Raw genomic sequence first — 23,697 nt, forward strand, 5'->3', positions numbered from 1 at the left:
TTTTAATGTTCTTTTTTTGGTTCAAACGCCAGCACTTACCTAGTCCGCATGCAGTCTGCATGTGATCCGTCGTAAAGGCATGTACTGTCGTAAAGGCATGTTCGGTTGTTGAATCATATGACTCGGCAAGAACATCGGTTTGACATGATACCCTGGATTCACATTCGAATGAAGTTGATCTGCATCTGTCTCACTCGAAATGCCTTAAATGGTCGCATACTTTCTAGAGCTGTTGGCAGAGCCACACGTTTTCAAGTTCTGTGTGAGATGCGAGAAATTAATACACCCCGAACACCGTCTCTTCCAGAAAAAAAAAAGGCAGACTATTGATGACAGCAAGTGAGCTGGTTCAACAGAAAAAGGCAGAGCTTTTTTCTTGGGCAGTTGGGGAGCTTACTCAATAAAGATTATGGCGACTTAGCCGCAAGCAAGGGAGATGGTATGTGCTACTGTCCTCATGTGAGGCCAATAACTGTGGCATGGTGTGAGGCTTTTGCAGTTCAATCTCAGCTTCTCAGGATCATTATATAACATGGCCTAGCGGAGCTCGTTCTGTCATCCATAACTAGAATTTTATCCGCTGCTTCTTTGTCAAGTCCCTATGAGGATTGTTCCGGCGCTTCTGTGCTGCTTGGTGCCCTTGCTGTTTGCCGCGAGGATCTGCCTGGGAGATGAGGACAAGGTCGAGGTTGTTGGCATAGGAGAATGTGCAGATTGCAAACGGAATAACATCAATGCCAAGCAAGCCTTTTCAGGTACATCAATTGGTCGTGTTGCTATAAGCATTGTGCATGATGCATACACAGTGGTGGTAACTTTGGCCTTGCGCCGAGCTGTTTAGTTTACCTGATGAGCTCGAGATGAATTTCTGGGGTTCATTTCACCTGCTGAAACAAACTAAAACAAAGAGGATGCGAGTTTCTAATTCAGTTTACCATCTCGCAAGCAGATTTTTCGATGATGCTCATTTCACAATTTGGTTTGAGCTATCTGTCTACTGCCCCCGCAACAAGAAAATCACCCAATGATCCTACTACAGTGCTCCTGACCGGATTACATATTTCTGAGAAATATTTTCTTCTGACAGAACATACTCTAAAATTGATAGCTGCATATCATATTTTTTCCCGTACTTTCATGATCTAGAGCGGAATTATGGACAATCTTGGGGAGGAGAGCATGATTTGATATCATCTGCATACGATCATGTTGAAGTCTTCTTCGATCAAATCTATCCATTTTATTCTTATTTGGACGGAGCCATCTGCATACGGTTAAGAAAGTAAACTAAGCGACAAATATTTCTGGAATCTTAGTGGAAGGAAGTCCTATGATAGGCATCGGTGGTTGGTTTACTTTCTTAACTGTAGATTCCAAGTATTTTTCTTTTTGCAAATGCATGCATTGTGAGAACACTGAGCATGCAGGATGTGCAGACAGAAAACCTTGCCATCAGGCAACACAAAAACAGAGACCTCTGTCTCACTGCAGATCCATTATAAGCGCATAATCTAGCAATTGAAGCTAAAGAGATGGCCATTCTAATGATGTTTTCTTATTCAGGGATTCGCGTGTCGATCAATTGCCTCACGCCCAAAGGAGAATACAAGAGAAGAGGAGTAGGAGAACTGAATGAAGAAGGGAAGTTCAAGGTACTGCTTCCCCCTGAGATCTTTGTCGAAGGGAAGTCGAAAGAAGAATGCTATGCACAGCTTCACAGTGCAGCGGCCACACCGTGTCCCTCTTATGGCAGTCCCAAGTCCTCCAAGATAGTTTTTAAGCCCGTTACTCATACAAAACGTACTTATGGGTTGGCCGACAAGCTAAAGTTCTCCCCAGCAACGTGCGCTTCTGCCTTCTTGTGGCCTAAGTTCAAACTACCGGGGAAGGGCTTCGGTCATCCATTATTCCCTCCAAAGAAGCTTCCTCCTCTCCCGCCGAAGGTCTTCCCTCCTATATATAAGAAGCCTCTCCCTCCCCTAGTACCGATTTACCAGAAACCGCTACCACCTCCGATACCGACATACCCGTCGCCCCTTCTGCCACCATTACCAGTGTACAAGAAGCCACTTCTTCCATTTGCCCCTAAATTCAAGAAACCGCTTCCTCCGATACCTATATTCAAGAAGCCACTCCCGCCTCCCATCCCTATATTGAAAAAGCCATTCAAGAAACCGATACCACAGCCATTCCCTATTTTCAAGAAGCCACTGCCACCGCCTTTCCCTTTCGTCAAGCCCCTTCCTCCGTTCTATAAGAAGCCGTTCCCCGAGATCCCTCCCGAGCAACCCAAATTTAAAGAGTTGCCTCCCTTCGTACCACATCTTTAAAGAGTGTTGAAACACGACTTCAGGGTACGAGGAGGAACTTCGTTTGATCAAATGAAGGCTGATTTGAGAGTTTTTTGCTTCTGCAATGATGCCTTAATAATAGGAGCACTACTAGTTGTGTTATTAGAGAATCACGAGACGAGAGTATGAGTGAAAAGCAAAGACCAGTGTACTGTTGTTACTTATTTATGCCAATAATGAGTTGTCTGTGTGTGTGTGACTTATTGCATTTGTAGTGCCTTAGATTTTAAACCTTGTATTGTGAAGCAATCGTGTTTATCTAATGTGAACAATTTTAAGAGTTTGAACATATTAGCCATCTATTTCTCCATTTTTCTGCGAGTAACTCAATCACCTATGGTCTCTTCAAGCTTATTATCAACTCTGTTAATCTTCCAAATGGCCTTCTGTAATAGCTTTTAGTTCTTCACCATCATATGATGGAGTGATATTCCCTTGAGTTCATCAAGCATACTGGGCTAGAAGCACAAGTCAGATAGATCCACTAGCATGAATCAGTCAAGAAAATCATCAATACCCTGTAATCTCCTCATCGGGCACATAACACTAAATCAGTTCCCCGAGCTCCCAAGTTGACTGGCAGCATTGCTTAGCAATAGCATCAGGTTACGAAGGAGAATTGTGGGCTCGTAAAGGTATGGTACAGAGTTTTCTCTCAAGTGCATTTGAGACAAAGAAAGGCAGACATTCTTCACTGACTAAGGTGGCTGAAAATGTCCGGCGAGGTTTCTTCGACAAAAAATCGGTGAGAATCATGCGCAAGCTTGACAAAAAGAGCCAGTTGAATCAATGTGGCACGCTCATTATAAACTGCTGCTGCATGGTTGAGAACTGAAATGCCAAGATCTCATGGACACGATTATCTAGACCTTCAGTTCGCGAAATATAGGAGGTAGTTGCACTTGATCCGTCCATGCCAACTAGAATGGCGCTTCGAACGAAGTTTTGGCCTGTTGAGAAGGTGTCGTGTTTGCCATTCGAAGCATCGGAATTTTATGTTGCAAATAGTTCAATGAATGACTAACCCTATAGTAATAGAGAAAAGGGAGTTTTGAAATCGATTGCTTTTGCTTCGCTAAAATGAATCGGTGAAAAGTATCTTCTCACCATCAATGAAAATATGTCATTTTTGTAATTAACACCGCACTCACCAACACATTAGTACTATCAATTATTCCAAAAGCTTAAGCTATTATAGGTCGATAAGGATCTGGAAAGATTCGAACTTAAGGTCTTCTGCTCTAATGTCACGTGAAATTTTATGGGATCAATGCCAACTATTCTAAACTGAATGGGTGATTTGATATTTGAATATTTTAACGCACAAAATCAAGTGCGGACAGCTCTGAAGTTACCCATGTACTAAGCTATGAGATTTGTTCAAAATGGAAGCTGAGCTTCCGCTTTCCAAAGTTCAAGCCCAGATTTTTTGCCAGACCAAGAAGAGCAAAAGGCCCAAACCTTTCAAGTCCAATTTTTCAAAACCCACGTCTTAAACCTCTCGAGCAGCACTCTCCCTCTCTTCTTCGTCGTCTCGTCTCCTCCCGCAACATCCTTCAGTTCCAAGCACTGAAGCGCCAAAATCAAGCCACCCCCAATCTCTCTTCTTCCTTCCTCTTCATGTGATTCAGTAGCCGGCGGCAAGCTCTCCTTCGCTTCCAATGGCGGCGACCGCCAAGTCCGTCGACGCCTCCCTCTGGTGGGACTCCTTCCCCTCCCTGCTCGCCGAGCTCGAGGACGCCCCTCTCTCCGCCGACCTGCCTCCTCCTCTCGTACGCCCGCTCTCTCCCCCCCTTCCCTCCTCTCGCGGGCATCCCGTTGCGTTTTTTTTTTTTATTTTTTTATTTTATCAGGATATCGCGTCGCGATGAGTCACCGGATTTCGGTTTTGCTTTGTTCAGGTGAAGGAGCTGCAGGAGAACCGCGCTTGGTTCCTGGACACCGTGCTCCTGTTCAGGCCGCCGAGCGCGAAATCGAAGGAGGCCCTGGCCGCGCGGCAGCTTAAGATCGGTACTCACGAGCTGACCGTGAAGCCTGAGTTGAGAGACAAGGCTTTGGCTCTCAGTCCCCTCTTGGTGAGCCGATGGCCCGGCCGATTCTCGGCATTTCCTCGATTGAGTTTTTCTAGCCGTTGGTTATGCTTTTCCGGTTCGCGTGTTGTTTATGTTTTTTAGAATTGGACGGGATGGTGCGGAATCTTTTCTCGGTGGATGCGTTATGGAGCTTGTGCATTACTGTTGTAGGGTTTGGATGAGGTGCAATCTTACATTCTCGTCGAGAGGTCGATGGAGCACCAGAATGTGGCTGTTGATTTGTCGGTTCAAGAGTTTCCGCATGCGGTGAGAGGCTTTCGGCTGTTTCTCCTGCTGTACAGTCATCATTTTCTCTATTCAGCATTCACCGGCCTTTGAATTGCTAGAACTTTTTCTACTTTACAATTCTTAATTCTATAGAATTGATCCAGTTTCAGTTCACTTTTTAGCCTGTTGAACTTGGATGAACATGGTGGATGAGATTTTTTTCATGTGCCAGTGCCAACGATGATGCATCCCTTACCCCCAGAGCATTGCTTCTGATTTCCTTTTCCTTTTCCTTTTTAACTATGTACGTGTCAACTTTTAGTACGGTTCGGTTTCCAATAATCTACTTGTACTCTGACCCTTCCTTATCTCTGTAAAACAGATAAGCGCATATAGTGCACCATTTCTTCTTTCTTTTGCTTGCTTTAAGTCTCTCTTGTTAGATGGCTGTGATGCGAACTTCTAGCATGTGTTTACCTAGCTAGGTTGCCTGGTGGCTGAGTTGCCCGATGAAAAATCAGCTACTTGTGACAACGGTGTTACGAGAAAACAGGGGATATAGTTAATGGAGTAGGGTGCTAGGTATTAGATATGGAGAGCGAAGGCTTGCTGGACTTAAGCTGCTAAAGTATGAATTCTTGACAGCATATTCTTGTTCCCTCTACTTTTTCAACATCTTGCACTTGCTAATCACAAGCATTGCTTTTAATATGCAGATATTGCTTCAGTATTATATTGAGAGGCAATGCTTGCTGAAATGCACAAGGAGGATTCTGACACATGCCTGTACGTTATGAGCTGTTCTGATTCCCTGCTTGACTCTAATTCTTGGCTGTCTCGGTCATATAGCAAACTTTGGATGACATGGATTTACAGAACCACATCAGGGTGCATTAAGCTTATTGCATTGCAGTGCTAATATCATGCTACATTCGGGATTTGCATGCTCTCTCCCTAACTTTACTCCTTTTGTGCAGTGTGCATCAAAGCTAGCTCTGGGGAAAGTAATGTTATTAGGGAAGAGGCACTTGAATTGATTTCTAATGGATTGGAGAGTAAATCTTTATCAGCCTTGGACACACTTCTATCTTCCAGTCACCCTGAGCAGATGGTTTGTTACACACTCTTTTGCATCTTCATTACTTGTTACCCATTTTTAGAGATGTGTCCAGTTTTTTTTTTTTTTTTTTTTTTTTTAATTAATTGACGAGGCAAGAGCTTTTTTATGACCCTTTTTCTTGTTGATAATTCACGGGCATTATGGCTGGTCTTTGCTAGGACGTTGATCTCTTCACTCTGTGGGCCGAGGAGACACTGACAGAAGTCAATCTGATTTTGGACATTGTGTTCCTTATGTATTATGAGTCTTTCTGCACGTGTAATGGTGAAAGATGGAAGAAGTTGTGCACTCTCTTTAAGGTTCGTTATGGTTCTTGTATAGCACAATTTCTTATAATCAAATTCCTGTCATCTCGCTCAATCGGTAAAACTTTGCCACAGGATACTTTATCTGGGTCTTATAACTTCGAAAAGCTGGCTGTGTCAGCTGAAGCAGTGTGCTCTTCCTACCATGCCAAAGTTCAGCTGCTTCTAATAGTCATAGAAACCCTTGACTTGGAAAGTGTTCTTCAAATGGTTCATGATGGGACGCCTTTGAGGTTAATGCCTTCTGCCTGGTTCTAAATCTCTTCAATGATAGGTTTTCCACAGCAGAAGTTATTTTTCTTTTTAAATGTTTAGTGAGACTGTCTAGCTCTGGATTTAATCTGAAACACAACACAATTGGTTTAGAATGAATCTGGAAGCATTACTGCCAGTGTTCTTTCATATGTTTTAGTGCCTTGACAAGTCTATCTTTTTGCTAGCACAGATTTTGTTATCTTTTGTTGTAATGGGATTTTTATGTACGTCTTCTAGATGGTTCTATTGGGGAAGTGTCTCTCTGGTGTAGGTTCTGTGTAATTTCTGGTCTTTTTGCTTGATCCTGTGGAAATCCTTTTGCTACTCAGGCAGGGTACATCTGTCTTCTCATTGACCGATATTCAAGAGATGGATGCGCTAGTGTCAAGTTTCAGTTCTTTAGCAATGAAAGAAGCAGGCTCGCTATTCCTTACTTGGGCAGTGTTTCTCCGACTGATTGCATCTCTTCCTGGAAATGAGCACGATAATGTGCTAAAGGCATGCCTTTTAATTGTTTACCATGATCAATTTGTATTCATATGATTATCTTGACTCTGATATCTTTTATTTGATTTTAGGATATTGATGACGCAGGATATGTTCGTCAAGCTTTTGGAGCTGCATCATTGGAATATTTTCTTGAAATTCTTTTAAATGATATATTGAAAGAATTTGATGTAAGTTTCTGAGTTCTTGTCCTGTGTGCGCATGCTGGGACCAGATTACTCATCTGCTTTGTCTATTTTCTCTCTAGAAACTTTTCTTATGTGTCTTTTTAAGAATTATTTTCATTGGATGTGTATTTTGGTGGCATCTTGGTGTCATATCTCTCTTTTACCCTATTCTTACTTGTTTGAATTTCCCTTCCGCAGGGACCAGTAGCAGGCTATCGAAGTGTCTTGAGAACTTTCATTTCTGCTTTTATTGCGTCGTACGAAATCAATAATCAGGTATTGGTTGTGTAATTGTTTAGAAGCTGATGACAAGTGAGATAGTCAATCATGGTTTACTTATACAACCTTTTGCTAATGTGCAGCTAGAAGATAGTACTTTAAGCTTGATATTGGAAATTCTTTGCAAAATTTACCGTGGAGAGGTTTGGATGTGTATTGTAATTTTTGTGTATACTTTTAGTGCATGAAGTTAACCAGTCCATAATTGAGAGGTTTCCTTCTTATTGTAGGAGTCCCTCTGTATGCAGTTCTGGGACAGGGGAAGTTTTATTGACGGTCCCATTCGATGTCTTCTTTGTACGGTAGAAGGTGACTTCCCCTTCAGAACTGTGGAGCTCGTTCGATTACTATCATCTCTATGTGAAGGACATTGGCCTGCAGAATGCGTGTGAGTGGAATTCTTTCGGGTTTACAATATCTGCAATTGGATGCTTTTTTCCTTCTGCATGTTTGAGAATTGGATGTTGTGGTGAAATTCTTATATATTTGTCATCATGGAATGCTGTGATATTTGTTTTCATTCATTTCACTTGAATGCCCTAAGTTGTGATAGAGTTTAATGGTCGGCAATTTATTTTAATGATATGGAGATAACAATGAGAGAGTGTTGTAAATTATGAAATAGAAGGGGATAAGAGAATGTCTCCATTTTTTGTCACTTTCTTTATAATCAAGTCTTAATACTCTTTTGTCCTTTTGCCATAATTAGAGAAAGTTATTTTATCGTGTTCACTTCTATTTCAGTTTTAGTCAGCTGTAAACTTTTTCATAACTTTTCAGAAAATGTTGGATGCAATAAAATCAGCCAAAATCAATGTAACCTCACATATAATGCAACTCACTATTAGTGTGAACTTGGCTTTGCTTGTATCACTGAAGATTTAAGCTGGTAAAAAATGCTAATTTTGTTTGAAAGAAATTCTGCACTCATTGTTTATTTGCTTTACTTTCTAATCACCATGCCACTTAGGTCATCCCAATTTACACGATCAATTCTTCGGCAGGTTCAACTTTCTGGACAAATCTGTTGGCATCTCGTCATTTTTTGAGAATGATGAAACCTCCCAGACTGTGGAGACACACTTACCATTGCAGGTTCCTGGTATTGAAGGTCTTTTGATTCCTGCTAATACTCGAGGCCATGTTCTAAGAGTAATTGGTGGAAATACTGCACTTGTACGCTGGGAGGTAACTATATGAAAGCATTGCATGTAATACCTGTGTGAGTGATGTCCCTACATATCTAGTTGAGGGTGATGCCTTTTCTTCTTTCAAAATAGTTCTAAAACTTCGAGGCATTAATAGCAACAGGAATATTGGCTTCATGACTTGATTGCTCCATCCAGAGTATATTCTATGTACCATATGATTCAGTTATAAGTCAAATAATTAACTTTTAAATATGGTATGGCCATTGCCAACTTATATGGAGGGCATAAATCCCTCATTCAGGACATTGGTGTTTCTACAATGGATTAGAGTGTGGTTCATATCTGTATAGGCGGATGTAAATAAAGATCATTCAGACTATTTATTGTGCAGCCAATGGTTCTAACATTGATTGTAATTTGACTGGGAGATTACTTATTGATGTAAGGGTCTTTTTGTTCTACTTTAATAAAAGTAAAAGGTACTTTTTTGCTTTCCCAAAATTTCAATATTAGCCAAATTTCAAAAAACTTAAAAAACTTATGTGCAAGTCTACTTGTCAACATTTATAATACTGTGAAAGGTTTAGGTGCTTCAGGTTTAAAAGGAAAAGTCAAAGTACTGTGTGTCGCAAAAATTAGATTAAAAAGCTAAAAAGAAAAAGTCAATCCAGACATTGCTGTCATGTAAATATTTTGTCCATGGAAGGGTAAGCCCTTGGAAGATGCGAGTGGTAGTGAGAAGTGTCTTATAGGTTGAAGCAACCTGTGATTTTTTGAGCTTCTTACTTGGTGTTTATATTCATTGCGGATGCTAGTATTCTTGCTTTGTTAAGTTTTTGTGTGAATAGAAGATATAGTGGTCCTATGTTGCCCCTAAGGTTCTGCATCTTGTGGTTGCAGCCACTGCTTTCCCTTTATTTGGTTCCTTAGCTGAAACTTTGAGAATACTTCCGTTTAGCTATCACATTCTATAAGTATGATAATTCGCCAACTGGTATTAAGTTCTTCCCTTAACCACTGGTGAGGATATTGCCATTTGGATAACTTTTCTCCCTGGGTTTTCGGGAAGTAACACTGTTGTTTCATAAGTGGCAATTGATGTTTTTTGGGGGGGTTTTGCTGACAGAGCCATTATTGGTACAGTATAGGCAATCGGGAATTTCTGTGCTGCTTCTGCATTTGGCTCAGAGGCTATACGGGGAATGCACTGAGGAGATAAATCATATTCTTGACCTGCTCAATCGGATTGTGTCTTTTAACACGGTAACTTCTCGGAAGTGTTTTGTTGTCTTCTGGTGTTGCAGTAAGTGTTGCTTGGACTTGTTAGTCTCTGCCTGACATATCATTGATTATGCCTTTTGCTTATGGTTTGTGAGAACCTGCTGGACAAGATGAGATCCATGATAATGTGGTAAACGAACTGAAACTGCGAGTAAATTTGGTTGAAGGAGATGCAGGCTTATCAAGCAAGCACTGAGATGGTTTTTCATAACAGTGCTTTGATGCGTACTAAGCATCTATTATTCCCACCTTTGGGATGGGTTGCTGTCACAAAAAGATTCTTGGTAGTTCCTCACGACAGTCAAAATTTTTGACTATATTGAGCTAGAACGAATTTTCCTTCTCGAATGCCTTGATTCTGTTCAAAGAATTTCCTGTTGCTACAATGCCTTGATGCATAGTAAGTGTCTATTATTTCCACCTTTGGTATGGTTTGCTGTCATAAAAAAGGTAGTCAGTATTACCTTGCAATAATCAGAAATTCTTGACTCTATTAAGCTAGAACAACTTTTCCTTCTAGAAAGCATCAGCTTTCATTTTCCCTGTAAAAGAACTCCATAAAACGGGCTTTCTAGAGCCTGGACATTGCCAATTCTCAGATGAATTTGTTGGAGGTGTTTGGATTTCCTGTCAGGAGGACTGTGAAGAGAAGTCTGTTGCTGACTATCAATAAGCCTAGACTGGGTCCTTCCTAGGTTGATGCCCAAATTATTAATGGGGATGAAAATTCATGCTGACCAATTATGTCTGCTTTTCTTTTCCTGACAGGAGTAGTTGTTGCCATGTTTTCTGTTGTCTAAATTTTACTTGCCTCTTAAATTTGTCTCCATTCTCGCCTTGGGACTTCTCGGCCACATGAACATTTTTATTTTAGGTGTCTATAAACCAGTTGTCAATCTGGCACAGCACATGCTGTTTGTGTATCAGGCACTTGCAGGAACACATTTGTGATGCATGTTATGAAATTTTTACTATGTTTTAGGATTCATTTATAACAAAGTTTTTGTATCGGTCCATTATTTGCAGGGCCTTTGTTTTGCTTTGATGAACATTAGGAACACATCGTATGTGCAATCAACTATGACAAATGCAGTGACAGAAAATAACATGTGGTACATTAAATTGATCTGGTCGTATTGGTTTTGTTGTTGTAGGATTATTAGAAACCTTTTTCCTTCTATTCCTGTTATGTTTTCCTTCTTTATCTTGGAAATACTTCATTTCTATATCCTGCAGGGTGGTTGAGGTGATTTCTTCCTTGATCAGACATTTGTATCCCTGCTCTAGCAATGCTGCAACCATCTGCATGGGCGTCAATTTCTTAGCAAAGATGATAGAGAGGTACCTCCAATCTTGTCTTTCTGTCTCTTTGTAACCTTCATGCCTGTCCTCAGTTAATCATAGATTAAAGAATCTGCTCATTCGAAGGTTTGTTGTTTGTTTGGAACTTTTAATGCTATATGTACTGGACTAGAACTTGGATTGCATGTGCTTGTGCCGTTGCATACAACATCAGTTGGACCTGTTCATAAGCATCTTGTTCTCTTCTCTTTGACGGCAGTTCACCGTCTAGTGTTGCGGTGGTGGCTCTGAAGGCAGACATGTTTGATGTGTCCTCAAGTAGAAGTTCCTTTGATGGTGAATGTAATGGTTCGTCCAGGTAAATAGTAGATGACTGCTTTCCCTGTAATTCTGAAGAAGTACTAAATTCAGATTTTGTTGCGTTACTGGACAAATGGCTTGTTGGCCCTGATGCTTCTTTCTTCTAATCACGGTGCCAAGAGTGTATGCAATTAGGTCACGTGTGTTGTGTTGCATAGGCATAGTTTTTTGTGCGCTTGCACTAGTTTGTTTTTTAATGAATGTCATTCAAACTACTTCTACCTCTGAAAATTAATTGAAAGATGAAGACTATATTTCCTTTTTTTTGTTTTTTGTGTCCCTGCGTGCCACTTACTCCTCCTAGCAGATCATGGTTGCTTTCTGGGAGACTGGCAAAGATGCTATTCCTTGATTACGAGCAGAATGATTATGGCTGCTCACTGACAGTATCAGGTATAAAGAAAAGATTGAATTATTGATGTGTTCATCTTTTTTCCTGTTTTCATTTCTAAATAATTTTCTTTGCCTTTTCCTCTGATCTTTTGTTTGACTTTCCCTTGCTTTGGCATATTCTTTTGCAGTTAATGCTCACTGTAGCTGTTTTATATTTCTAGACTATTGTATCAGTGCATGTTCTGCTTAAATGCCTGTTTGTTTTTCTCTCAATCAATAGAGATATTGTCATATGCTTGAGATTGTGGACCAAACCTAACTTGACAATCAACTGTGAACCTTGGTTTTGCAAAGCATTTGATAATTTTGCCAAGTATTTGTATAATGGTCATCTCAGAGATAAGTTAACCAATTGACCATCCATCCAGGCATTATAGTTAGTCTAATCATTTCAATGCTTATGCGTGCATTTTGATGTCCTAATTCAATTTGTTCTGATGTGTACTCTGGAATCTTTTCAGTGCTGGAATTCACTATGAAGCTTGTGGAAAGTGGATTGGAGAATGATACTGTCCTAGCTTTGCTTGTTTTCTCCTTGCAGCACATTTTAGTCAGTCATGAGTTTGGCAAATATAAGGCAAAGCACCTTCGTTGGAAAGTGACAGTTAAGGTATGAACTGTAATTGAGCTGCCACAATTTCATTTTTTCTCTTTTGATTCAAGTTGTGCAGGTGTTTTGGGAGTAGGGATGTTAGCAATCTTTTTGTCACTGATGGTTGGTGAAAATCCAATGTTGGATAACTGCGTGGGTTTGCGATAATGTCACATATTTGGTGTACTAGTGCATTATTGACTCGAAAGCCAACTGCTAGTCTCAAAGTATATTCTTTAACCAGTGTTACTTTCTAAACAAAAAAAAGGAGGTGCTCCATAATTATATCTTGGTATTCCCATCTTTACCTGTCCTTATGTGACTTTAAGCTGCTGCTTGAATTTACTCTTTAGGTGCCTAATCAAAATTATTAATCTATCTTATAGCAAGGGTTATGTTTCCTTTTTTTGATATCATTTATCTAGTTACCAAGATGTATGGTGCCAATGATCCTAAGTATCCCTTCTGATTCACCAATTTCTGTGACTTTGGGAGAATAATGTTTGTTTATGTATCTACAAGCCAATTGAAGGGTTGAGAATGTTGATGTGGTTGGGGATTTTGGGTTCTTTGTCCCAGGCATGTCATGTGATCATGTGATATCAGAGGCGTGCATTTTAAGATGATTTTCAAGCCAATGATGTACATCTGTGTTCTGCAAAATTGTAGCTTCTGATCTTGAAATTGTCATATTTTCCTGGAAGGTGAAATGCTTTATGTTCCTTTGTTATCCTGTGTGTAAATAACCGACTTGTATGTGCCTCTGATTACATTGATTGACTCATCAATACTAAGCAATAAAAAATCAAAATGCGAATAAAATTGAACATGGTATGCCACAAGGTTGGAGTTTATATGTAGCGTACTATATTCCGATACCTCAATTTTTTAATCAATGCGTTTGCTAATTTAGGTACTTGAACTGATGCGGACATGCATAATGTCAATTTCGTACTTTACAAAATTTGGTGAGGTTGTCTGGGATTTACTGCTATCTGATTCTTCCATCCACGGCATGCTCTTTCGAGTTGCTTGTACAACGGCACAAGCTTTGGAGGTGAGAGATTTTGTCTGTTTGCTATCCAACACTAAAGAGATGGCTTATATGGGTCTTCTAACTGATCTGATCACATTTTTCTATAGAACCTTTACGTGAGCCGTCTCTTTGAATTATCGGACATTGAAGGAATACAGCTCGCCATCCGTTCTGCCTTAGACATTCTTTCTATTGTGCTCTCCAGATCCATGAAGGTAAGTGTAATATTCTTTACTTTCTGGCATTCTTAGGTAGTTGATCTTCTGAAGAGTTCTTGCAGGCCAGTGATAGAAAGAAACCATAAATAGGAGAAAGTGATAACCTTCTAAAAGAACTGTTGCTTCAAGCATGGCATCCCCAATGATTTCATGAGAGAAAACTTAGAGTGATATACAATTTCATTCTTGTACATGCTTATGATGGGTTGCATAATTTCAAAACCTTATGCGTGACTTGTATTCTTTACTTGGGACAGGGGCGAAGAGAAAGAAATGTGATTGGGGTTGGTTGGTGGGGGGGGGAGGTGGGGTTAGAAAGCATGATAAATTTTGAAGTTTTTGCGAGGAGAGGAGGTAGATTTAAATTTTCTCTCCACTTTCCTCTGTCCCTTGTCATCCAAACAGAGTATTAAAGTAAAGGACGGGCAAGTGATTTCGTATTACTGACTTCCTCTTGTATAGTTTCAAATCATGCTTTGGTTTTTGGATTTGATGTGTTTCCATGGCAATCTTCTCTCTACTTATGTTAGTTGACATTGCTTTTGTGACTTTTCTCATACCAATATTTCTGAATGTTCTCTTTCAGGCTTTGTCTGCTAGCCTTCCTGTCTTTCACCAGGCTGTGCTATCATCTACAACCAAGCCAATTCCTGTCACTGCGGCTGTTATGTCTTTGATATCTTACTTCCGTAACTATGTATGGGATCCTTTTAAGTTCTTGACTTTTTTTTACTTTTATCCCCACAAATTGATATCTTTCTTCTGTCACTGTGTATGGGATCCATTTAACCTTGTTTTACTATCATAATTTGCACATCTCATGCTTTGAACACAACGGGATTGTTCCTCTTTTGGAGACACTTTATTCACATAAGTAATTGTGATAAATGCTTGTTTGGCACCTCTTAGAGAGGCCTTTCTCTGCACACCAGTGTCATGAACCATGACAGTCGACAGCTCTCTATCTACATTCTCTATCACTTGCTTCTTGGCCATCTGCAGATATCCTCCAGATTGTTCACGTAACCCATCTCTCAGAAATATGCAAATTTCCTGCATGCCATTGTTTTAATGTTTACTCCCGTGGATGACGGTACATGGGAACTGTTCCAACTGCTTTGAAGTGCCCAGCTGTAGATAATCTTTTATGTTATTTTCTACCTCCTAGTTCTTTTTTTCAAGAAGAAAATTATCTGCTATGTTGTATATAGTGTAGTTGTCGAATCTTGAGTAGAACAAGATGTCGGAAGCGACAAAAAACAGAGGATATTGTTTGAGTGTAGAGTTTTGGTACTTGCAGACTTAGATTGCTCAGATTTTCATTTGAAAAAAGAGTCGCATTTAGAATCAACTTGTCACTGTTAACCTTCTGGATGTTACCGAATGACAAATTACTGTAAATTTTACTTGGACCATTTGTCTAGTAGCATGTATGATTTACAATTTTGTCTTATTTGGGCACGTATTTAAACAAAAACCTGTTAACTGAAGCTGCACATAGGGAGTCTTTATGGATGAAAACTGTCTGAAAGCTTACCTTGCCTACAGTTTAATTTGCACCTGATATTTCCTAAACTGATCAACTGGTTGATCAGTTGATATTCAGCCTTTCTCTTTCCTGTTCACTAGATTGAATTCTTTTGTATTGTAAGAGATTTAGTGGATGCCTTTTTTATCTGAGCAGGGAATACAAATTGCTGCTGCCCGGTTACTTTCCATGATATTTATGGTAGCAGATAATGTGAAATCTATGATATCTGGGATCGCATGCTTTAGTGTGGATGATAAACAGGTTGGTATATTGTCATGTTGATATGGCTTTTGCGTCTATTTCATTATATCCTCAAGTTGCAAATACCCTTAATTTCCCTTCTGGTTGACTCCTTTTCTGTCATTTGGTTGCAGATGATAGAATTAAGGCATGCCATCGATAGCATTCTGCAGGACAAAGCACTTAGGAATGAAGATCTCTTCCTAGCAATAGTGAACCTGCTTACTTCTGCTGCACGTTTTCAGGTATGTTTTTTGGTCAAATCTTGTTGGATAAATGTGGTGCTCTGACACAGTGCCGAACCAAGGACCGTCTACATCTGAGGAAGGAGCCTTTGAAATTTCCAATTAGTTTGTCTCAATTGCTGACTATTGCTTTTGACAGCTTCGTTTCTTTGGTTTTCTTTTGCAGCCAGCATTTCTTCTTTCTATATTTTCCGCCAAAGAGCACAGCCTTGAAAGTGCCGAGCAGTCAACAAATGATATTTCATCTCAGACAAGGTTTAGAAAATCAAGACTACTTCATTTGCTCCTTCAACATGTTGAAAAGTCTAGTGAGCTCATCCAAAGGTATACTCTTCATCATGGTCTTTAATCCTGGTTTGATTCTGGTCACTTCATTTTAAATTTGCGCGAGGCTTCAAGTTTTGTTTCCTAGGCCTGATGGAGTTAAATTCCTGCAACCGTTGATTTTGTTTTTTCCTCTTTCAGCAATCCACAAATAGCACTGGCTGTTCTAAACTTCCTGAAAGCTTTGTGGGAAGGAGCTGGCCACTACAAAGATTTATTGGACTGGCTTAAAAGATCTCAAGACTTCTGGAAACATCTGTCTGGCTTCATATCTTTTGCAGGCATAGAAGCTCATCTACCTAGAAAGCTGGCTGGAAGTGAAGGTCAAAGCCTTGCAAACAAATATCAATGCCAAAGTGCAATATTGGAAATAATGGCATGCGATATGTTCTTGCGAAAGAAGTTGTCACATGCCAAGTTACCTATGGAAAAGCTAGATTCGGCGAAAGTAAACAATGGAAATGCTGCAACTGCTGAAAAGTTGAAAGTATCTGATCTCCAAGATCCTACCGTTGTTTTATCTACCTGGTGTCAGAGCTCTGTTTTAGAAAGCCTGGTCAAGACATATGCTTCATGCGGATATGATGGTGAAATCTGGTTCCGTCTGAAGGTTTGTTCCACCCTAATTGAAATTGGTGCTCTTTCATCTCATTTTATAGTTTTTTTTTTCTTTTGTATTGCCTTGATGTGCTATTACTCTCTTTTTTGTTGTTCAAGGTTCATAGTCTGCATTTTTGCTGTGAAAACTCTCCATGACAATGAAGCAGTGTAGTAATGGCAGGTCTTTTACAAAATCATTCTGGGAATAAACTTTTCACGTGACTGCAGTGTGCCGAGATATTGATTATATAATTTAATTTAAAAAATTCCGAGGGATGGCATTCTTTAGAAGTATAAACATTATGGTTTTCTCTCTGCCATATAACTGTGGCTCCTTACGATTATGTGAAATTCTTCAGGTTGCTGCCTCTCTCTTCGCCGTGCATGTCATGGCGAGATTAGCTGCTGATGACACAGGAAGTTTGTCCATATCTTTAATTGAAAAAATTCGACTTATGTATAAACAGGTTTGTACTGTTTTTACTATTTTGGCACTATGCTGATGATTTGAGAGCATTGAAATTTTTTAACATTCATATTATTTTGGTAAAGCATTTGACAGGACCTAGTGACCTTGCCAAGCACAAAGCTTTTCTCTTATCACTTGATTTTTTGAGCTGATTTTTTCTCTGATTCCACTATGCCATAAATTTTATGTTGCAGATGAGCAGCCAACCTCCTTTTTCTGAACTTTTAGCCCTATACAGAAAACATGGCTATAGGTAAGAATACACAACCTCCTTTTCTTAATGATGGAAAATAAGAGTGGATATTTTCTATGATGACCACAATTTAGTTGCCTTAGTTACTAATGTGGACAATGTCTATTTTGGACATTTTGATTGTCTCATTGCCAACTTGCAAGACATGGGCGTATATCTGACTTGTGGCTGGTTCGCCAATAAGATGACTTTGTAACATAAGATGTGGAGATTTGAGGAATTCTAGTGGTCATTACTACACTAGATATCTTAATCCTTTGAATTTGTCTTGTTAAATTACAAGGCATGTCCATATTGCATGGCTACCACATCTTAAGGGTCCATATCTCTGAGATTATTTGTGAATACCTGATCTAAAACTCTATGTGTCATGCCCCAAAAAAGGAGTAATTAGAAGTTAACAATAGCCATTGCTCTCACTTGTATTCTACATAAGAGTTCCATTCCCAGCGTTTGTGGCACTTGGTTCTCACATTTTATGCGGGATGAAGCAAGCTAGAAGCATGGTAAACTTGAATCTTGCCCTCTATAAGCATGTTTGATATTATAACCGTAAGTCATCTTTCCATGCGATGCAGAAGAGAAACTACAGGGTATCTATTGAGATAAAGAAGTAAAAGGTTGGCAGGAGACCTTAGAAAGAATCTCAACCATTTCAGAGAGTGCAGGTTGTCCAAAATATTTGACCTAATCAAGTTACCCAAACAATCTTATCCTTTTGTTTTGAGTCGTTTGAACTCTTACTTTCCATTGATTTTCCAAGACAGATTTGATCACTCTTTCTATTGGAGAATGGTCTGTGCTGTCTTTGGTATTTTACACTCTGAAATCTTTTTGTTAATTAGATGCCGTCTTAGTGATTTTGTTGATCTTAACTGAATATCATGTTTAAATGCCGTGTAGAAGGTAAGTCAGGTATGTCTTTTGATCCTTGATGTGTTGGGAACTTATTTGTAGATACACCTCTTTACATTTCTTGGTTACTAATTCACTACACAAAAATAGCATCTGATGCATTTTTTTCTTTAGTGAAGGGAAGGAATTGCAAACCTTAATACTTAGTGACCTTTATTATCAAATACAAGGTGAGTTTGAAGGTCGAAAAATCAGTCCCGGACCATTCAAAGAATTGTTCCTGCAACTTGTGGAATCAAGCTTTTTGCAAAGTTACCGACAAGAACAAGGTGGCAGCTTTGCGGAGTATACTAGTGGGAACTATTTGTATGATGTTGGACGCATACAATCTGATATCAGACTAGATTTATGGAATTATACGAGCTGGAGAGCATCTAAAGGAATTGCAGAAACAATGTTGCAGTGCATAGAGGATGCAAACTCAATGCTGTTGTTCTCAAGTTCGAAGCTTTCTGCACTGAAAGCACTCATCACTGTCCTGAACGTTCATGACAATGAGGTAACTCAGTCTAGAGACTTGCAATCTTCTTTTACCTTAGACTTCTGAATTATGATGTCTAATTGACTTCTTGTGCTGAATATAGTACATCTCAACACGATCTTCATGAGACTCTTTCAAGTCATTTGGAGCATTATTATTTTAACATTTTCCTATCTGTTCAGCCATTTGGAGCATTATTAATTTAACATTTATTTATCTGTTCATGCAGTCTGGTGAAAAGAAGGCTACAAGTGGAAGCATGATCTCTGAAAATCTTATTAGTTCCTGTGCATCTCACATATCAAATTGCATTCATTCAACACTGGAGAGATTGGCGCCCACCATGGAAGCTTCATCAGATGTCTTTAAGTTTCTTGCAAGCCAGGCAGAGTTGGTTATTTATTTCATCAGGAAAGTGCAAAGAAGGCCCTCTGTACCTGTTTGTCTGCTTGTATTAAGGACGTGTGTTCCTGCGATCAAAGTTTTGAAAGACACCAGGCCAGCAGCTCCAAGGTTCAAGACTATGATCAATTTTTCTTTCTCTATCCTGGTTTCAGTCGTGGAGTTCGGTCACTGCTATTCAGTTGTAGATTCAAAGGGAAATGCAGAATTTGTCGAAGAAGGAGCTGAATTCTCTAATCTGTGTCTGGGCCACTTACCAGTTCTCTGTGACTGTCTTATGATGCCTGAGCTTTGCACTATTTCTTTGACTACAGCAGATGTGATACTGAGAACAGTCTTGATGCCAACTAGTTGGTTCCCTGTCATAAAAGAACATCTCCAATTGCAGCATATGGTTCACATGCTTCAGGATAAAAATTCTCCAGTGTCACCTTGCATATTGCTGAAGTTCTTTTTAACCCTTGCACGTGTGAGAGGAGGGGCTGAATTGCTTCTTAATGCCAGTTTCTTCTCGTCTCTCAGAGTGCTATTCTCCCACATAGAAGATGGGAGGTGCTCCTCAGCTACTAATGGGGTTAGGGATGTTTCTGACACATCCGACAAAAATAAAGAGTCCCAGCATATTTGGGGACTGGGTTTGGCTGTTGTAACTGCGATGGTTCATTCTTTAGGAGACAGTTCTTCTTTCATTGATATTGCGAACAATGAGGTGCGTTACTTCTTCTTTGAGAAGGCTGATCTAATATCCTATTATCTTAGTGCCCCAGACTTTCCATCTGATGATCCGGACAGAAAGAGAGCCCGTGCTCAAAGGAGACAAACTTCTCTAACTGCTCTGAAAGAAACCGAGCACACCCTCATGCTAATGTGTATTTTAGTGAAACGATGGAATTCATGGGTTAAGGCTATGAAAGAAATGGATTCGCATTTCAGGGAGAGAAGTATTCATCTGTTAGCATGCATAAGCAGGGGTACTCAACGTCTTGGAGAATCTTTTAGTCGGAATGCGCCTCTCCTTTGTCCTCCTATCGAGGCAATTGAGTTTGAATTCTGCAAGAAACCGTCATTTGTCAATAGCAAAAATGGATGGTTTGCCCTAGCGCCTCTTGGATGTTTTTTTAAGTCCAACTACTCTGCTGTTTCTACTGCTCTGATTGTCAAGGATCGAGCCACTGAAAACTTAGAGACAATCTCTGCAACAAGATTTTCAGATAATGTTGCCTTGCAGATCTATAGAGTCGCCTTCCTTCTTTTGAAGTTTCTCTATTTACAAGCCAAGGGTGCAGCTAAAAGGGCTGAGGAGGTTGGGTTTGTCGATCTTGCTCATTTCCCTGAGCTTCCAATGCCTGAGATTTTGCATGGTTTACAGGTATTACGATAAATCACTGCAACCGGTCCTCATATTTTGAAGATATTTGCTGAAAACTATCCATAATCTAAGCCACTCTCGTGGCTCTTACAGTTTTTTATTTTCCTTGCCTCTGATGTAGCATGTAGTAGATTCTTTTTTTCCCTGCTTTACTATCTACTTGTAATCATTGCTTCTGCTGGCTTTTGACTTGCAACTACTCGGGAGTCCAGGATCAAGCACTTTCAATCATCTCGGAGCTGGGGAATTCCAATAAAACAAGGCAAATGCAGCCTGAAATCCAGACCGTCTGTGAGCTATTGCTGCAGATATTAGAGATGGCCTTGTATTTGGAGCTTTGCGTTTTGCACATATGCGGTATAAGGCCGGTGCTAGGGCGAGTGGAGGATTTTTCTAAAGTGTTCAAGTCGTTCGTGAGAGGTAAAAAGATGGCCACTACTTCCATTAAGTTTTAAATACTTCCGAGATCATTGCTTATAGAAGAATTTTTGACCATCTTTGTCTCCGATCTTCTGTGCAGTGGCAGAGGAACACGCATTTCTAAAAGCTTCATTGAACTCGTTGAAACAGGTAATCGCGCTAGTCTATCCGGGATTGTTACAGGCCGAGGGATTGTTGTGAAAGGAACATATGTATACTACTAAATGATAGCTCCAATTATAATCTTCAATTTTAACTCCTTCCGTCTTCTAGGCACGAGAGGCTTAATAGATATGTAGGTCATGATGTACAGACCCCAACTGTTATTCTAATCTCTTCCAAGCCATTCATTGGCTGGATACATTTGAAGCATCACACCGGGACATATTCCCCTCTACTCTTTGGACATCTCCGGTGCATATTTTTGTTCTTTTTTTAACTTTGCGTGTAAAAAATTGTCAATGAAGGGGTCATGCGGTATCTGTTCTTTCTCGCGTTTTAATTTTGAGCCGGTCGCTGTTGCTATGGATTAAAAGTTGAGAAGTTGAGAACGATGATAAACGAAACAAAGTGAATCTTCTTCTATTTTCCTTTTGTCATTTTCTAATATTTTCTGAACCCTGGGGCCCAAGAGATTTAATGATTTCTGCCCGGTTAACGGTGAAGGACTGAGGATTGGAAACAGTGTTCACGAATGTTGACTCACGGTGAAACAATCGAGGGAGGGATGATCAAAGTTTAGGGCGCATTTATTTTACGAAAATGTTCATAATTTAGAAAATACTTTTAAAAAATGATTTGTTATCACTTATAAAAAAAATGAACGAAAAGTATTTTCATCATCAATGAAAATAATTAAGTCATAAATTATTATAGATAACAAATTTTTTATCATCAATTGATTTTTTAAGCAATATGGCCAACTATTTTTCAAAAAAATATTTTATAAATCTTGAATCTTCCCATTAGACGGATAGATACTAAAATTCTCGTCGGCTTTTCCATTTCTTGTCGGGAGTCGGAACTAATGGTGGGCTCTTGGGTGATCGTTTTTTGCCTTTTTTTTTTTTGAACAGATTTTGCCTTTTTGATAGAGTGCTCTGTTGAGATGTTCGATTTCCATTTTGACATGCTGATCTTTGTATATGCTTCTTCTCGTCTTATGATGCGTGAATTCTACTTCATCGAATTTTTATTTATTTGTAAATCCATAAATTCTTCTGATTTTTACCAGTCTTATCAAAGAAAGTAGTGAAAGAGAGAAAAAATCAAGGGCATTGAAGACTTGAGACAACTGAAGCATGACCGACAATGTGTTATGTTTACGGACACCCAATTATCGAATCCTCCAGAAAACATTGAATATCTCAACCAAACGAGTATATGCCCGACGCTGCTTGACATCCGATACCACGCCTTGACCCCTGGTAAGGATTAACCTAACCTGAGTTAATCTTTCAAGGGCCTAGATCTCTCCACATGGTGCAGTCCAACCACATTCACCCCATCTTCATTTCTATATAAACTCCCCTTGAGTGCTTTGATCCAACATAGAGAAAATCCTTTTGATTCCTAAAACCTCTTTTGACAAATATAAATAACTTTTGACAAATTACCTCAAGTTCGAAGGGGTTTTGGAATACAAATATAATATTTTTTTGTCTTTCCACTTTACCCCGCTCGCTTTTTTATTTCATTTTAAATATACTTTATCTAGTTCGAAGAAAAATCTAAGAAAATAGTTTTTAAATAAACCATACAAATCTTAGTATTGCTTTAGAGAATAGTACGAGCTCATTGTTAGGCTTTCTTAAAAAACATTTTGTGGATAAATATGGTCTATTGAGATTTTGAGTTAGGTACCGAATAAAACTTTTGTCTTTCATAGCATCTATGCATCTTTATCGTAATGCGTGTCGCCTAATGCTTTTTCGAAGCACAAATTCTATTGACAAATTCGAGTCGAATGCAATCAATTAGGCAAAAGCAAAACTGTCTTTGAAGAAAAGTGTCATGTGAGAATTGCATGTTTGCCCCCGCCTGTCTTGAAGAAAAGTGTCATGTGAGAATTGCATGTTTGCCCCTGCCTGATTGGCCAATTGGAAAACTGAGAATTCGTTTTGAAACATATTTGAAACAATATCTTTAAAAGAAAATAGTTCAGCTTTAGGGTTTTATTTGAAAATTTTCAAAAAATATCTCCAGTTAATATAAAACCATTTTAAAAAAAATGGTCTTAGTGTGTTCATGCAACTTTGCAATGTTTCGCAAAAATAATTTCAATTAACCCTTGGTCCCAAAGCGAAATGGCCAATAATGCAATTCCTCCTCTTCTGCAAAGTTGTAATTGAAAATACAATTAATTATTAAAATTTCTGTGAAGTAAAATGTACGATGAAAAAGTTGTCGGAAGAGGGATTTGAAAAACTAATGAGTACAATGTGGATACATGAGTTTTCCACTTCATTTCCGATAAGGATGAGTCAAAATTGTGACATTGGGTAAGATGTCTGTAATTAGTTAAGAGAAATGGGATTTGTGTTATCTACTATCTGGTATGACTATTGTTGTTGTATTGTCTAATTCTTGTGTATATTTGAAAAATAACTACTGCAACATAAATAATAAGCTTTAGTTCATCGACTTGTTAAATCATATATATATATATATATATATATATATATTTTTATTTTTTTTGTTGGGACACATGTTTTAGTTAGCCCATGCTCGATATATTAGCTCGAGATGATCTAGGCTATGACAGGATAAAACAAGGCCTTGACACACAAAAAAATAAAAAAAAATAAAGAAGAAAAGTCAAGTTAACATTT

General features: G+C 39.1%; 2 protein-coding genes across 3 annotated transcripts; both read left to right on the forward strand.

The window, feature by feature from the left end:
- The first annotated feature begins 477 nt into the window (after positions 1 to 477).
- On the forward strand, positions 478 to 2,642 carry LOC104418914 (proline-rich protein 4). Its single transcript, XM_010030391.3, has 2 exons — positions 478 to 755; positions 1,564 to 2,642. Exons 1-2 carry the CDS (start codon positions 602 to 604, stop codon positions 2,328 to 2,330), a joined length of 921 nt encoding a protein of 306 aa, XP_010028693.1. The 5' UTR covers positions 478 to 601; the 3' UTR covers positions 2,331 to 2,642.
- Positions 2,643 to 3,866: 1,224 nt separating this feature from the next.
- Positions 3,867 to 21,348, forward strand: LOC104418917. Of its 2 annotated transcripts, none has more exons than XM_010030394.3 (32): positions 3,867 to 4,123; positions 4,253 to 4,426; positions 4,595 to 4,690; positions 5,368 to 5,437; positions 5,629 to 5,762; positions 5,930 to 6,070; positions 6,152 to 6,309; positions 6,661 to 6,829; positions 6,910 to 7,008; positions 7,204 to 7,281; positions 7,368 to 7,427; positions 7,515 to 7,672; positions 8,289 to 8,472; positions 9,579 to 9,698; positions 10,743 to 10,828; positions 10,953 to 11,057; positions 11,278 to 11,376; positions 11,683 to 11,771; positions 12,233 to 12,381; positions 13,277 to 13,420; positions 13,507 to 13,614; positions 14,204 to 14,314; positions 15,302 to 15,409; positions 15,523 to 15,633; positions 15,800 to 15,957; positions 16,099 to 16,567; positions 16,917 to 17,024; positions 17,221 to 17,279; positions 18,309 to 18,693; positions 18,905 to 20,446; positions 20,659 to 20,866; positions 20,967 to 21,348. In XM_010030394.3, exons 1-32 carry the CDS (start codon positions 4,013 to 4,015, stop codon positions 21,065 to 21,067), a joined length of 5,892 nt encoding a protein of 1,963 aa, XP_010028696.2. In that variant the 5' UTR covers positions 3,867 to 4,012; the 3' UTR covers positions 21,068 to 21,348. The 2 variants fall into 2 exon arrangements, with proteins under 2 accessions (XP_010028696.2, XP_039157450.1); XM_039301516.1 differs by having other exon boundaries at positions 11,686 to 11,771.
- The last annotated feature ends 2,349 nt before the right edge of the window (positions 21,349 to 23,697 follow it).

This window comes from Eucalyptus grandis, chromosome 9 (genome assembly GCF_016545825.1).
Source record: "Eucalyptus grandis isolate ANBG69807.140 chromosome 9, ASM1654582v1, whole genome shotgun sequence".
NCBI lineage: Eukaryota > Viridiplantae > Streptophyta > Magnoliopsida > Myrtales > Myrtaceae > Eucalyptus > Eucalyptus grandis.

Excerpts from the sequence above, each read along its gene's own strand:
- LOC104418914 (XM_010030391.3), top strand. The coding sequence starts at position 602 with ATGAGGATTGTTCCGGCGCTTCTGTGCTGCTTGGTGCCCTTGCTGTTT. Across the intron at positions 756-1,563 it reads TGCCAAGCAAGCCTTTTCAG|GGATTCGCGTGTCGATCAAT; the intron begins GTACATCAATTG and ends TTTCTTATTCAG.
- LOC104418917 (XM_010030394.3), top strand. The coding sequence starts at position 4,013 with ATGGCGGCGACCGCCAAGTCCGTCGACGCCTCCCTCTGGTGGGACTCC. Across the intron at positions 4,691-5,367 it reads TTCAAGAGTTTCCGCATGCG|ATATTGCTTCAGTATTATAT; the intron begins GTGAGAGGCTTT and ends TTTAATATGCAG. Across the intron at positions 18,694-18,904 it reads TGAACGTTCATGACAATGAG|TCTGGTGAAAAGAAGGCTAC; the intron begins GTAACTCAGTCT and ends CTGTTCATGCAG.